The 13,881-nt window shown below is 38.1% G+C and overlaps 2 protein-coding genes across 4 annotated transcripts; both read right to left on the minus strand.

Moving 5' to 3' along the window:
• Positions 1 to 5,891: 5,891 nt before the first annotated feature.
• On the minus strand, positions 5,892 to 11,415 carry LOC104940155 (neuropeptide Y receptor type 4). 3 transcript variants are annotated; one of them, XM_019259594.2, is made up of 2 exons: positions 11,265 to 11,415; positions 5,892 to 7,388 (listed from the first exon to the last, which is right to left on the minus strand). In XM_019259594.2, exon 2 carries the CDS (start codon positions 7,329 to 7,331, stop codon positions 5,973 to 5,975), a length of 1,359 nt encoding a protein of 452 aa, XP_019115139.1. In that variant the 5' UTR covers positions 7,332 to 7,388; positions 11,265 to 11,415; the 3' UTR covers positions 5,892 to 5,972. The 3 variants fall into 3 exon arrangements, with proteins under 3 accessions (XP_019115139.1, XP_027133155.1, XP_027133154.1); XM_027277354.1 differs by lacking the exon at positions 11,265 to 11,415 and adding an exon at positions 10,705 to 10,727; XM_027277353.1 differs by lacking the exon at positions 11,265 to 11,415 and adding an exon at positions 9,681 to 9,809.
• Positions 11,416 to 11,566: 151 nt separating this feature from the next.
• On the minus strand, positions 11,567 to 13,829 carry LOC104940147 (beta-microseminoprotein). The gene is made up of 4 exons (XM_019259595.2): positions 13,741 to 13,829; positions 12,832 to 12,937; positions 12,492 to 12,594; positions 11,567 to 11,869 (listed from the first exon to the last, which is right to left on the minus strand). Exons 1-4 carry the CDS (start codon positions 13,741 to 13,743, stop codon positions 11,746 to 11,748), a joined length of 336 nt encoding a protein of 111 aa, XP_019115140.1. The 5' UTR covers positions 13,744 to 13,829; the 3' UTR covers positions 11,567 to 11,745.
• Positions 13,830 to 13,881: the final 52 nt, after the last annotated feature.

Consider the following 13,881-nt stretch of genomic DNA (forward strand, 5'->3'; position numbering starts at 1 on the left):
CGGCCCCGGGGGTCAATCAGGACACACGGTTAGATTTCATGAAGGCCGAAGCTTCATTTTTATAATATATTATTTATGGCCTGCTAGGATTGTCAGATACTTGGTTGACATAATGAAGCATTTGAACCTTTAAGGACATAACTGCTGTTGTTATATCTGTAGATGTAAATATTACTTTCTGAATGATTTTGTTAAAGACAAGAGCAAGAGTGATATGTTTTAAGCTTAAATGTTATCAGACTTTGCATTACTCATAATAAGTCATGTTTAAAATGAACATGAGGTCAAGATTTGTATCAACTGCGTGCAGGTTTAACGAATTCCATACAATTTATTCTGAGTTATCTCACTTCATATGTGAAAGTTTGGACACCCCTGGCTTAGGGCATCCGTACAAACACATATTATGAAACCTTTTATTTATTACCAAATGTCTATAATGAACAAGACCACCACTTCGACCTTCATAAATTAACTAATTTTATAATGTAAGTGTTTTGTCTGTCATGACAGACCAAAAAAACGCATAATCCTTGGATCATGGTAGTCCCCTAAGAAGGGCCCTAAGAAGTCTCCTTTAAATGTTTGCTTTTTATCTTTTTGAAGGTTATGCCTTTTTTTTGGTCTGTCATCACAGACAAAACCATTACTTTAAAAAATTTGTTAATTTATGGTTGAAGGTGGTGGTCTTGTTCTTATAGACAAGCCAGGGGTGTCCAAACTATGTGGCCAGGGGCCAGTATTAACATATTAAAAATGAAAAATGACTAATTTTTTTTTTTTTTGTATTTAATTGTATTTTCATTTGACTGTTTTATCTATCTTTGTATTGTTATGTTTTTGTTTCTATGGCTTTGTTGTAAAGCACTTTGGGTACCATCTGGCTATTGTAAAGGGTTATACAAATAAACTTGATTTGATTTGATTAATAAAAAAAATAAAAATAAGGGGCTTGTCTAATGCATAGAGGGAGGTCAATCCATAATTTAGGGACCCGCACTGACTAATCGACTAATTGTGGCAGCCCTAGCCCTAAGAAGTCTCCTTTAGACGTTGATGTTTCCTCTTTATCTTTTTTTATCTTATGAATATGATCTGTCAATACCCTTAAATGTCACACACTGCACCTTTAAACAATATAAGATACAAATTGTTGTCTTCGTTGCATGGCAAAAACACAATGAGACAAATTAAAATTAATTAATGCTTAGATAAATGTGTCTGCCAAATTAATGTAGCCTGGCTATCCGACCTAAAAGGTTACATTGCCATTAAAAAAAAGGGGGGAAAAAAAGATAATTATGACAATGAAAACAAAATTGTTACAGAACAGCACATTTGTATGTAACTTTTATTGGCCACATAGTTTGGACACCCATGGCTTAGGGCATCCGTACAAACTCATATTATGAAACCTTTTATTTTTTTATTTTTTTATTAATCAAATCAAATCAAGTTTATTTGTATAACCCTTTACAATAGCCAGATGGTACCCAAAGTGCTTTACAACAAAGCCATAGAAACAAAAACATAACAGATACAAAGATAGATAAATACAGTCAAATGAAAATACAATTAAAATACAAAAAAAAAAAATATTAGTCATTTTTTCATTTTTAATATGTTAATACTGGCCCCTGGCCACATAGTTTGGACACCCCTGGCTTGTCTATAATGAACAAGACCACCACCTTCAACCATAAATTAACTAATTTTTATAATGTAATGTGTTTGTCTGTGATGACACACCAAAAAAAGGCACTAATCCTTCAAAAAGATAAAAAGCAAACATTTAAAGGAGACTTCTTAGGGCCCTTCTTAGGGGACTACCATGATCCAAGGATTAGTGCGTTTTTTTTGGTCTGTCATGACAGACAAAACACATTACATTATAAAAATTAGTTAATTTATGAAGGTCGAAGGTGGTGGTCTTGTTCATTATAGACATTTGGTAATAAATAAAAGGTTTCATAATATGAGTTTGTACGGATGCCCTAAGCCATGGGTGTCCAAACTATGTGGCCAATAAAAGTTACATACAAATGTACTGTTCTGTAACAATTTTGTTTTCATTGTCATAATTATCTTTTTTTCCCCCCTTTTTTTTAATGGCAATGTAACTTTTTAGGTCGGATAGCCAGGCTACATTAATTTGGCAGACACATTTATCTAAGCATTAATTAATTTTAATTTGTCTCATTGTGTTTTTGCCATGCAACGAAGACAACAATTTGTATCTTATATTGTTTAAAGGTGCAGTGTGTGACATTTAAGGGTATTGACAGATCATATTCATAAGATAAAAAAAGATAAAGAGGAAACATCAACGTCTAAAGGAGACTTCTTAGGGCTAGGGCTGCCACAATTAGTCGATTAGTCACGATTATGTCGACGAACAAAATTGTCGACAACAAATTTAGTAGTCGACGCATCGTTTGTTTTTTTTTTTGTTTGTTTGCTTTTCTCTTGAAACTGCAGGCTGCAGCTTCCACTGCCGAATCTGCCTTTCTGTCACATACACACACACCCATGTACATGTGCAGTAGTGGTAATCGGCGTCAGGCCTGACTGTACCGTAAATGATACCATAACACAGACCCTCCAGGAATTCATGATGTTGCGATTCGCAACTTCAACGCAACTTCACCCAACGCAACTGAACCCCCGTGAATTCAGGGCAGTGTTGCAATTTTAACCAATCACCGCAAATTTTCCGCAACTTCCGTGCAGTCTGGATTCTGGATTCAACTCAGCGGGTCAGGGACAGCCGCACGGTGTGGGAGGATCCCCTCGTGGGACCTCTCCCCGGCGCTGGTGGCTCACGGCTCGTGCGCAAGGTTTACAGCGCCCGCCCATCCGCCCCTTTCCGGGACAGTGAATTTACACATGATCCGATTAGTCGACTAATCGAAAAAAATAATCAGTGATTAGTCGACTATCAAAATAATCTTTTGTGGCAGCCCTACTTAGGGCCCTTCTCAGGGGACTACCACGATCCAAGGATTAGTGCAGTTTTTTTGGTCTGTCATCACAGACAAACACATTACATTATAAAAATTAGTTAATTTATGGTCGAAGGTGGTGGTCTTGTTCATTATAGACATTTGGTAATAAATAAAAGGTTTCATAATATGTGTTTGTACGGATGCCCTAAGCCAGGGGTGTCCAAACTTTCACATATGAAGTGAGATAACTCAGAATAAATTGTATGGAATTCGTTAAACCTGCACGCAGTTGATACAAATCTTGACCTCATGTTCATTTTAAACATGACTTATTATGAGTAATGCAAAGTCTGATAACATTTAAGCTTAAAACATATCACTCTTGCTCTTGTCTTTAACAAAATCATTCAGAAAGTAATATTTACATCTACAGATATAACAACAGCAGTTATGTCCTTAAAGGTTCAAATGCTTCATTATGTCAACCAAGTATCTGACAATCCTAGCAGGCCATAAATAATATATTATAAAAATGAAGCTTCGGCCTTCATGAAATCTAACCGTGTGTCCTGATTGACCCCCGGGGCCGCACTTTGGTAATCCCTGGCTTAGGGCTTCCATATGTCTGGATTCTGTCATTCTGGATTCAAATCACAGGATCTCTCCAGTTCGCTTGTAGTGACTAGACAGGCAGAGACCTATGTCTTATATTCAACATTCATTAAGTCTGTCACATCGCCCATTTTAACAAAGGCTAAACCTTTGTTTGAGGTGACCTTTAAAATGAAAATTAGAGAGTTGCGGTATCTGGGGTACTGTCCTGGACTGAGGTTGGAGTGTTGCTGACATTATGTCACCATTCAGACTGTTTTTTGGTGTCCAGGTGCAATTCACACTCTCAAAATTAGGCTACAGGGTGTTACCAGTGAACACAGACTGGTCTTCAATTAGTCATGTATTAACCTAAAAACTATTTAAAATGTGTATGTTTTACTACATATTTCTCCAGACATTTCATTGTTTTTCATTGTTTTGTTCAGTCTTTTTAGGTCGGATAGCCAGGCTACATTAATTTGGCAGACAAATTTATCTAAGCATTAATTAAATTTGTCTCATTGTGTTTTTGCCATGCAATGAAGACAACAATTTGTATCTTATATTATTTAAAGGTCCAGTGTGTAACATTTAAGGGTATTGACAGAGATAGAATATCATATTCATAACTATGTTTTCATAATCACCAGAAAATAAGAATTGTTATGTTTATATCTATAAAGGGAGTCTGCCATTTTGAACCACTTTGTTTCTACAGCAGCCCAGAAGGGACAAACCAAACACAAGCTCTACATAGGACCTTTCACATTTTTTTTACAGTTTCACAGCCACTGTAGTTTCTCCTTCATGCTTGAACCTAGAGGGAGAGGTGATGTGTCTGACACTTCACCACTAGATGCCACTAAATTCTACATACTGGACCTTTAATATAGAAAAATAAGGCATTAAAGGTAATAGTTTTAGCTGAATCTACTTTTTTGTTTTTAAACTAAGCATAATCCTACATTGCCTACAGTCTCACACATAGATCCACAGTACACGCGCAGTCATAAGTAAACTTTTGAATTAAGTGGACAGACACTGGTATGTAATCTACATGTAAGAAGACATATGAGGACTTGTACATCTTTGTAATAACCCATTCCTGTACCAACAATGGAGACTAAACCATTTTAATATCTATTTTAATATCCAGTGAAAGCCATGTGTGAACACATTTGAGGTTATCTCTTTATTTATTAAGCTTATCCAAGGCTAATTTATAATTTAACAATTGAATAAACTGTGATATCTATAAATCACAGTAATCACAAAACAAAATACACCTTGTGTTTTTCTTCACTGTAGAAGCTCACGCACCAATTTCACAGCACAAATGCCATAAATACAAAAGATAAAAATGTAAGCAATACAACAGCAGCACTACATTCATAAAATTAATCAATTACATGTGTGTCTGGTTTATCACAAAATTAATCTGTGCTCTTTTTCAGTACAACATTTCCATGACAAATCAAATAAAAAATCAACATATAAGAAAGTCTTTGTATAGCATGTTGGTCCACTAGAAGCCTCGAGAACAGCTTCAGCACTCCCACTCCAACACTTTTAGTCTGAAAGATATTCCATCATTTGGTGTTTTGATGATTATGGTGGAGAGGGCTGTCAAGGACTTAGCTGTCATAGGACATACTGTAGCTATTCAGTTTTGTGATGGACACAAAAAATGTGTTATTACTTATCAGACAGGCATTTTTTACTGAAGATGTTCTGACATGTCACAGCAGAAAGAGCACAGGTGAAAATAAATTTTCAATTTTCAAGGTCCTGGTATTGTGCATGCTGGCTCACTGTCACGCTATCATCATAATGTTAGAAAGCATCTGTGCTTTTCCTACTATGTCTAGTCAAAATGTCTGCTGTGAAAAGAAAACTGTGCTGTAGAGAAACCCCTTGTGCTCTGTATGAATGCATCTGTATTTGTTATGTTCCTTCGTTCGTTTATTTAGTATCACAATATGCAGCTTAAATCGTAAATCGAGCATGGTTCCAATATACTTTGTATCAAATATTTAAATTTTTTGACCAATTGAATTAGCAGCAGCTCTCTAAAGTCATTGTATACTGTAATTTCTTGTTAGAATAAAATTCTAAAATATGTTGATTTCCTGTATACTTACTGCAAGAAAAGGCAGCACATACTGTATACTAGTATGAAACATCTAATTGGGACACAGCAACAGATTAAAATGGACTAAAATGATACATTCTTCTGATTCTTTTTTTTTTTTTTTTTTTTAGATTAAAACACTTAATAATTTCAGAGTTACTTCAGAATAAGATAAACCAACATAGTACTTCACACTTTACTTCAAACTACTGTCAAAAAAAAGTTGCACTATCATTAAAGGTAGAACAGTTTATGTGACTACACCCTACTACGGCAGTAACCTTTAGGTTGTAACATCAAAGTCAAACTGAGTTGCTCCTACAGTTGGGAGGCACAGATGTGCGGGACACTTCCATGTGGATGGTGGACATGGGGAAATGCTCACACTCTTCTTCTAGTGGGCTACAGCGGCAGTGCAAGAGCACCTCTCTCACCTCCTGTCGAAAATTGGAGTTGAGGAAGCCGTAGATGATGGGGTTGATGCAGGTGGAGGACATGGCCAGCAGGTGGCAGAGGGAGAAAAGCAGGTTGTGGTGGCAGATAGGTAAAGCTTCCTGGTTCCAGTCTGACACCACGTTGAAGATGGTGAGCGGCAGCCAGCAAAGAGCAAAAGCCGTTATAAGGGAGACCAGCATGAGGTTGATTCGGCGGCTGTGGGTCATGCGTTGGGTCTCTGGGGTCCTGGCGCGGTCCAGCATGTCTTTGCGGTGGCGAAGGCGCACAAAAACACGAACATAACAGAGTAGGACCAACAAAAGTGGACCACAGTACTGGAACAGCAGAAGCCATGTGGTGTAAGCGAGCCTATGCTGCTGGGATGGCCAGTGCTCCAGACAGGCCTCCAGATGTGGAGAGGCAGGCATGTAGGAAAAGAGGGTGCGGTATGGATTTGGAAGCACTGATGAATTTTTGTATGTGTAAGTAACAGGCTGAGGCGGAGATGCATTGAGATAAGCCTGAGGATAGGCTTGGTGATGGAGTGGAGACTGGGGGAGGATTGGTATTACATTAGCGTAGGGCTCATTTGTGAGGAGCTGAAAGGCCAAGAAAGGTGAAGAGGTGAAGCAGGCCAAAATCCAAATGAGGACAAGTGCAACGTAGGCCTGGGGAATGCTTGGTTTCCAGCCAGAGGGGTTAATGATGAGCTGATGCCTTTCCAGAGCGATGAACACCAGAGACAGGACAGACACAGTCACAGACATACACTGGATGAATGGCACCAGTCGACATAACAGTGACCCGAACACCCAATGGTCCATTAGCGTGTATATGACAGTAAACGGGAGGCAGAAGACACACACCAGAATGTCAGAGAATGACAGGTTGCAAATAAAAATGCTGGTGACATTGACTTTTTCTCTGCGACGGGTGATGATGCAAATGAGGCCGATGTTCCCCAGTAGCCCCAGCACCATTGTAATACTGTACCACACTACGAGACAGGCTGTGAGGACAGGAGACATAGGACATAGGTCATCATGCCCAAGAACAGCAAGGTCCGAGAGCAGCTGGGTTTGATTCCCCGGCCACTCCTGCATAGACTCTTGCCTGGTTCCTTTCTCCTCCCATGGTAGGGAATGTGGAGCGGTAGAGCTGTTGAAGGTTAGAGGCAGAGCTGTCGTTGATGGAGAAGACTGGCCCGTGTTGCCACTTAAGGACATCTCACCAGGACTTCAGTGTCACCAGCCTCTAGGATCAAACTGTCCATCCCCAGCCCTCTGAAAACATGCATCCAAGACAAAGAGAGAAGCATAGAAGGTTAGACAGATATATTCACTTGCAATGCAATTGCTCTTATAGGGCAAAGATCTGTTCATGTAGAAGTGATACTGTCATTAAGAGAGAAGCACAGAATGAAGGAAACATAGGAAGGGAATCTTAAAGTCATTGTAAGATTGGCTTAAAGTCTGTGTAAAGGCAATTCTGAGATTTCTTCCAAAATGCATTAAATATATTGGAAAATAGTTGCTGAAAACATGTGAAAGACTTTGAAAAATATATATCTGAAATGTGGAGTTAGAGGTTGAAACCAGTTTTCACCGGTTTTCAGTCCAGGATTTTGTGGGCGGTCCTTAAAGGGTGGCTCGATGACACACTGAGGCCACCCTGAGCATACCCCTGCACCCCTGGCAGAAAGATAGGGATGAATTCATCTCACTCAGAGTGTCTCAAAGTTAGTCATGTCATTTTCTGAACTCATCTGACATGTTTCAGTCGCTTCAAAACTGCTGCTTGACTGCTCCCACAAGTGTCCTGGAGCTGAGAATACTGCTTAACTTTACCAGATTTTAACACCTAATTTCATAAACGTCTCGACATTTTGATCATTAAAATTTGGCTGTGTGGTTAAGAACTCTTTCTTCTTTGTCTGACAGACTCAGAACACATATTTATCCTTACTTTACACAGACTTTAAAGAAAGCATTGTCACTCGAACTTCGTCCCTTTGTTCTACTTTTAGCCATGTTAGTGGCATGGCTCTTGAGATGGCAATGTCAGTTTGTCTGTTGGTCCACCACTTAGGTTCAGGTTGAAATATCTCGACAAATGTTTCATGGCCTGACACTCATGGTCCATTTCTGGTTTGGGAACACTGTAAATGTTAAACATCAGCCTGTTAGTACAGTCATTGTGACCATGTTAGCATGTTGATGTTAGCTGACCTAAGTACAAGTCCAAGTTCAAGTTCAAGTCAGCTTTATTGTCAATACTGCAATATGTACAAGACATACAGAGAATTGAAATTACGTTTCTCTCTGTCCAAACAGTGTGAAGATGTAAAAATATATATAAAATAAAATATGAAATAAAAATAAAATAAAAATGAAAATGAAAATATGAAAAAAAAATATATACAAGCTAAAAGACATCCGGGAATAGAAAAGTCTGGAGATATAAATAGTATGAACCGTATAAGCAGAATTATCAATCTAAATATAAGTATGGCAGTATGATATAAATATAAATAAAGCAGTATGGTAGAATTATAAATTGACAGAATTTCAGTATGAACAGGTCTATAAAAATGAAATATGTAAACAGGTGTACATAGTGCAAATTGCTTTCAAGTATTTTTGAGTCTGTAAAAGTGGCTGGTGCCTTTTGGGGGGGGGGGGGGGGTCAAGCAGTGCCAGAGTTTGTGGGGGAGCGGGCGGAGAAGGAAGGGGGGGGTTTTTCCCACTCACCACCCCCATTATCTGGCCCACCCCAGTCCTCCCCCTTATTCCCCCACCCTCCCCCTCCACTCCCTTCTCTTCCTCCCTTCCCATCCCGCCCCTCCCCCCCCTCTCCCCTCCCCCCCCCCCCATCATCCACCCCTATTTCCTTTACCCCTCCCCCCTTCTCCCCCATTTTTCCCCCCCCCACCCTCCCCCCCCCCCTCACATCCCTCCCCCCCTTTTTTTTCATCCCCCCACCCCCCCCCTTTTTATGGGAGGGAGTTCAGCATCCCCAAAGAGGACACATAACAGGTTTACTTTTAGTTGGTCTAATTTTGTGTGTTAGTTGTCCACAAAATATACTTATCCACAATGAACTAGATTATGAGAAACCCTCCACTCTTTTCACAGTTTGAACCGATTGAGGGAATGAATATAAGGTACCAAAGGTCTTTCTTTTTTTGTCATCAACATTTTGTATAAAGCAACACTGCAGTTACACGAAGCAGTTTCAGTTCTTGGTTCATCTTAAGAACTCAGACTTGTCAGCTCTCCTCCCACAAATTAATCCAGTCAGGTTTCAAGACTGAACATAATAGTTTAATGACAATAAAATTACTACACATGTATTTAAGCAGAGGTTTCTATTTGAGTACACAATAAATGATGTAGTGCATCAAAGTGAAAGGGCATGACATTGTCAGAATCCTAAAAATGGATTCTGTCTCTCTCCCCTGAAACCTCTGCCCTGTGCTGTGAAAACCAGCATCGCAAAAGAAAATGAGCCTGTCATTTCCCATTAACGACACACACACTGAGCTATCAGTCACTTCACACTGCATCATTACTAACCTACTCTGTCAGTGTGTTGAGTGAGCTGCAGGCAGGGTGGCACAGCATTGATCATCCTTTGTTCAGGAAGGAAAGGCAAGCGTAATGTCACCAGTAACCAGCTGAAACAAACAACTGTAGCACAGCGGAGGAGCTGTGAACACCAGCAGGGGGACAAAAAAGGAAAAATGTCCCATTAATAAGCAAATCTGGACCTGTCATGTTACAATGATGTGGCATTGTAGGGTGCATATGCAGCAAGAAGTCACTGTGAAAAATCTCTGCAGGATAAGGGGAACACTGTGACCTGACACCGCTCTGTCCATCAGATTTTTCTTTTCTGCCTCAGTGAAGTAGTCTGTGTCTGAGAAAATGCTGCTCTCTGACAGGGAAAATCAGACACAATCAGGACCAGATTCGCCTCTATTCTTCTATTCTATTCTATTCTTTCTACATATTTTAGCCCACATTATAATCAATGTTTCTCTCAAATGTCTTCTGTAGTAGCTTTAGATCAAACATTTTGTCACACTGCATAATAATTTAACATATTCTTTATCTGCCAAAGATTCTCTGAAGCAATATCATGCCACATTAAGATTATTTTATTTGCCTTTCATACAAGTTTCCTTCTGATTCACCATGAAATATTTGTAAAATATGCTTTAAAACTTCATGAGTTCAACTAAAATTTACTTTGTAGATATGAGCAATCATGGATGGCAGAGCAAGTGTGTTTTCAGCGTGTTTTGGGTTGTAATGAATTAGACAATTTTACTGTCACACGTGCTTGACAGAGAAACAAAGAATAGAAGTCCAACCTCCAAATTCTCCTCTCTGCAGTCACTGATTCATATCTTGTCAAATAAAATTCCTACTGCATCAGTAATGTTGCTTTTCCCCCTCTTATTACATTTTGAAAATAAAAATAACCTCCTCGCCTTTTTTATTTCAGCTTTACAACAGACCACCACTGAATATAATTACACTGGAATCTGTCTGTGAATTGATTTTGCACAAAACAAGCAAACAAAACAAAACCCACCATAAATCGTTTCCATATAGAGGCTCAGGGAGTGGGACTATTCAAAACAATTTTCATCCATTCCTCCTCCTGAATGTGGAGAAGCAGGATAAGAGGCAGCAACCGCTGTAGTGTACTCAACCTGTGATGATGATCCAAGCCTCATTATTCTCTGCTGGGGGTGATAAGGGTTGTGGGTGATGCCTCCCAAGACATTATTACTACAAATGCTGTTATGAAATGGGGTTTCTGTATAATTTCCACATAGAATATGAAACATTATTGCAAATTTATCTGCATATTCCCACTAGGTTCCTGTTATCTTTTTTTATTATTTTATTTGTTTTCCAGCTGAAATTGGGTGCATATTCTCAGAAATGCTGGCTATTGTTTGAATGCATCATTTAAAAACATTTGCAGTGGTACATGAGGCATACAGTACACCTACAAATCTGAGAATCTACAAGCTGACAGTGAAGGGAGTATACATTTTAGAGCTGATCAAAAAAAAGATTTTCCTTAACAAAGATAATTATTGTATGTAATAGAATAGATTATTGTGTGTAAAATTAAGCACTCACGTGATGGGTTGGCTGTCTCTGTGATGCCAAGATGAGAAAGAAACCGACGTTCTGAACAGGTGTGAATCCACAGAGATGAGAGTTGGAGAAGGAGCTGAACATCACAACAACCAGAACGCTTTTTTTTTTTTTATCAAAGACAGCCCCCGTATAATTGGGCTGTTCAAGCCCTTTAGGTGCCAGAGACCCTCTGAGCACTAAGCTCTGCTGTCACACAGTGGTGGATTTATTCAATTACATCCTGAAAATTGATGCTGTAAGTGCTGTTAGAGAGATGGAGAACATCAGCAGACAAAGGGAAGCAGAGTTGGAGCAGGTTTTTATTATCAGAGACATTTAAAACATTTATGTTAGACAAGACTAAGGAGTCTTGATTAATATTTGATTATTGGTAATTTACTGCAATCTTTTTTGATAAAATGTAATCCATGAAGAAAGACTTCAGTTGTCCCTGATGTGTAGGGGTGACTTGGTAGTGTGTTCAATTAAGTATACACTCTTTTGTCTTGTCCGACTTCAGGACCACTTTAGTAGAGCAGGTCGCCTTGTTTACAACCAGCTCGCACTCCTCGGGGACTTCGGGCACCTCGCCTTCATCAGGGATCCTGAGAGACCAAAACAAAGAATATTACCCTCAGATTAAAAGAAAAATCAAATGGGATTCAGAGAATGTTTTTTTCTCAAATTAGGAACTGTACAAAAATTATTAGGGTGTCAGAAAAGGGGGAGGTTATTGTAATTCTTTAGTATCTTTCTTTTCCATGGAAGGGTATTTTATTTTTATGTTTCTGCCTCACATTTATATTTTGTTTGTATTTGATTTTCCTTACAGGAGATTATGACCGTTTGTCATATGACAATATTGATTTTCCTCAGCACAACCACCTCGTAGCTAAATGCACCAATATGTCAGTTTGGTGAAACACAGAATTCACATTTATTGTATTTATTACCGACAGAGCAATGTTTCTATTTTTTTCACATATGATTTTAAGATTTTGCTGAGCAGTGTTTCCATTTTCTAAAAAGAAAAAAAGAAAAATGTATTATTAAAATAAATAAGAATAAAGAATATTAATGCTAAGGGACATATTTTCTTTAAAAAACATGAAACATAAGATTTAGCCTCACTTTCTTCCCCAATACTTTTTGTACAGTCCCTTATATTGTTTGAAAATAAACATGTAATGTGATAAAATGTAATAAATCAAAGCATGAAAATCTTACTTAGTACAGCAGCTCAAGCCCTCCTTTGTACAAGAGCATTCCACGCAGTCTCTCACCCACTCAGAGCCAAAATCATGCAGCTTTCCATCCTTATCCACACACCCTACATGTGAAAAAATAAAGCCACAGTTCAGAGGAGCTGTTGGAAAAAATGTAGGGCAGTGACTAATTGGGCGTGAGTGTGCATAGGTGTAGTTTTGATAAGTTTTGAATGATGTTAAACACACAACACCGATGGACCGAAACGCAAGGATTAAATGATTTGTTTGCCTGTCAAACAAAGCAGAGAAAAGTTTCCTGGATCTGCTGCTACACTATTGTTGTTGTAATGTCGGCTCACCGTTTGGAGGGTTATTCAAATCTTTAATCACTAACTCTTCGAAGGTGCACTGAGAGTGACACAGGACAACCAGTCCCAGCAGACAAAGAAACACGTGGAGAGAAGCCTGAAGGAGTAAATGACATGAACAATTACACTTCTTCATCCAAAACATCCTTTTAATATCTCCTGAACATTGAAAGTAAGGGTGGATATTTTTCATATATTTATGCTAACAGTCACATAAACAGCAAACAATCCTGTCCCAAAAGGAAGAAAAAAGGTTTTACTGTCAGTGTCATAGCATTGGAATTGTTTGTTATTTGTTTCTGTACATATATTTCATTGCAAAAGACATTTTATCTGCAACATGCTCCATGAAAAAATAAGATTTATTTAGTCTGCGGAAGATAAAGTTGTACAGATTCACAATTCAGGTTAAGCAACATAGGCTTAATTCATCTTTTAGATCACTTAAAATTATTTGCACCTTATCTACAGTATTTACATTTGTATAATAATCTGGTTAATTATGTGAAAGAATCATTGATGATATTAATTACCATATTTTGATTTCACTACCTGATACGTGCAGAGTTACATCAACTTCTCTTCTTTTTCTCCTTCATGCATCTGTTATTTGTTGTTGTAAGACAACTATGTACTACTACTACTAGTAGTATTAGTAGTAGTAACAATAATATTAACAATAATAAAGGAAATGCTGCAGCTGGGCTAGAATTTTATCTTGGTATTTGAAGGTAAGGATAAAATATACACATCTTTTTAGAGACTAATATATCTTCTGATTTCTAAATTTATATTTCTTTTTTTTAAATTGCAATCACAGTTTAAAAAAGAAAGATAGTTCTAAGCAGATTCATAATATACATTTATAGCATCTCTAATTATAATGTGTAAAGTACATACCATTGTCAGAGGCAAGCTGCTGTATGTGAGAACTCTCCAATCTGAACCTTATATAGTAGGTGTGCACCCCTGCATATTTTTATGGAAAATATTTGAATAGTGAGGTGACTGTTATCAGATATTTGTTTTAAGGTGGGGAAG

Source organism: Larimichthys crocea, chromosome III (genome assembly GCF_000972845.2).
Source record: "Larimichthys crocea isolate SSNF chromosome III, L_crocea_2.0, whole genome shotgun sequence".
Classification (NCBI taxonomy): Eukaryota; Metazoa; Chordata; class Actinopteri; family Sciaenidae; genus Larimichthys; species Larimichthys crocea.

Coding starts and splice junctions, on each gene's coding strand:
- LOC104940155 (XM_019259594.2), bottom strand. CDS start 7,331: ATGTCCTTAAGTGGCAACACGGGCCAGTCTTCTCCATCAACGACAGCT.
- LOC104940147 (XM_019259595.2), bottom strand. Junction 12,595..12,831: donor TTTGAATAACCCTCCAAACG/GTGAGCCGACAT, acceptor TTTCACATGTAG/GGTGTGTGGATAAGGATGGA. Junction 11,870..12,491: donor GGCTTGAGCTGCTGTACTAA/GTAAGATTTTCA, acceptor TTGGTCTCTCAG/GATCCCTGATGAAGGCGAGG.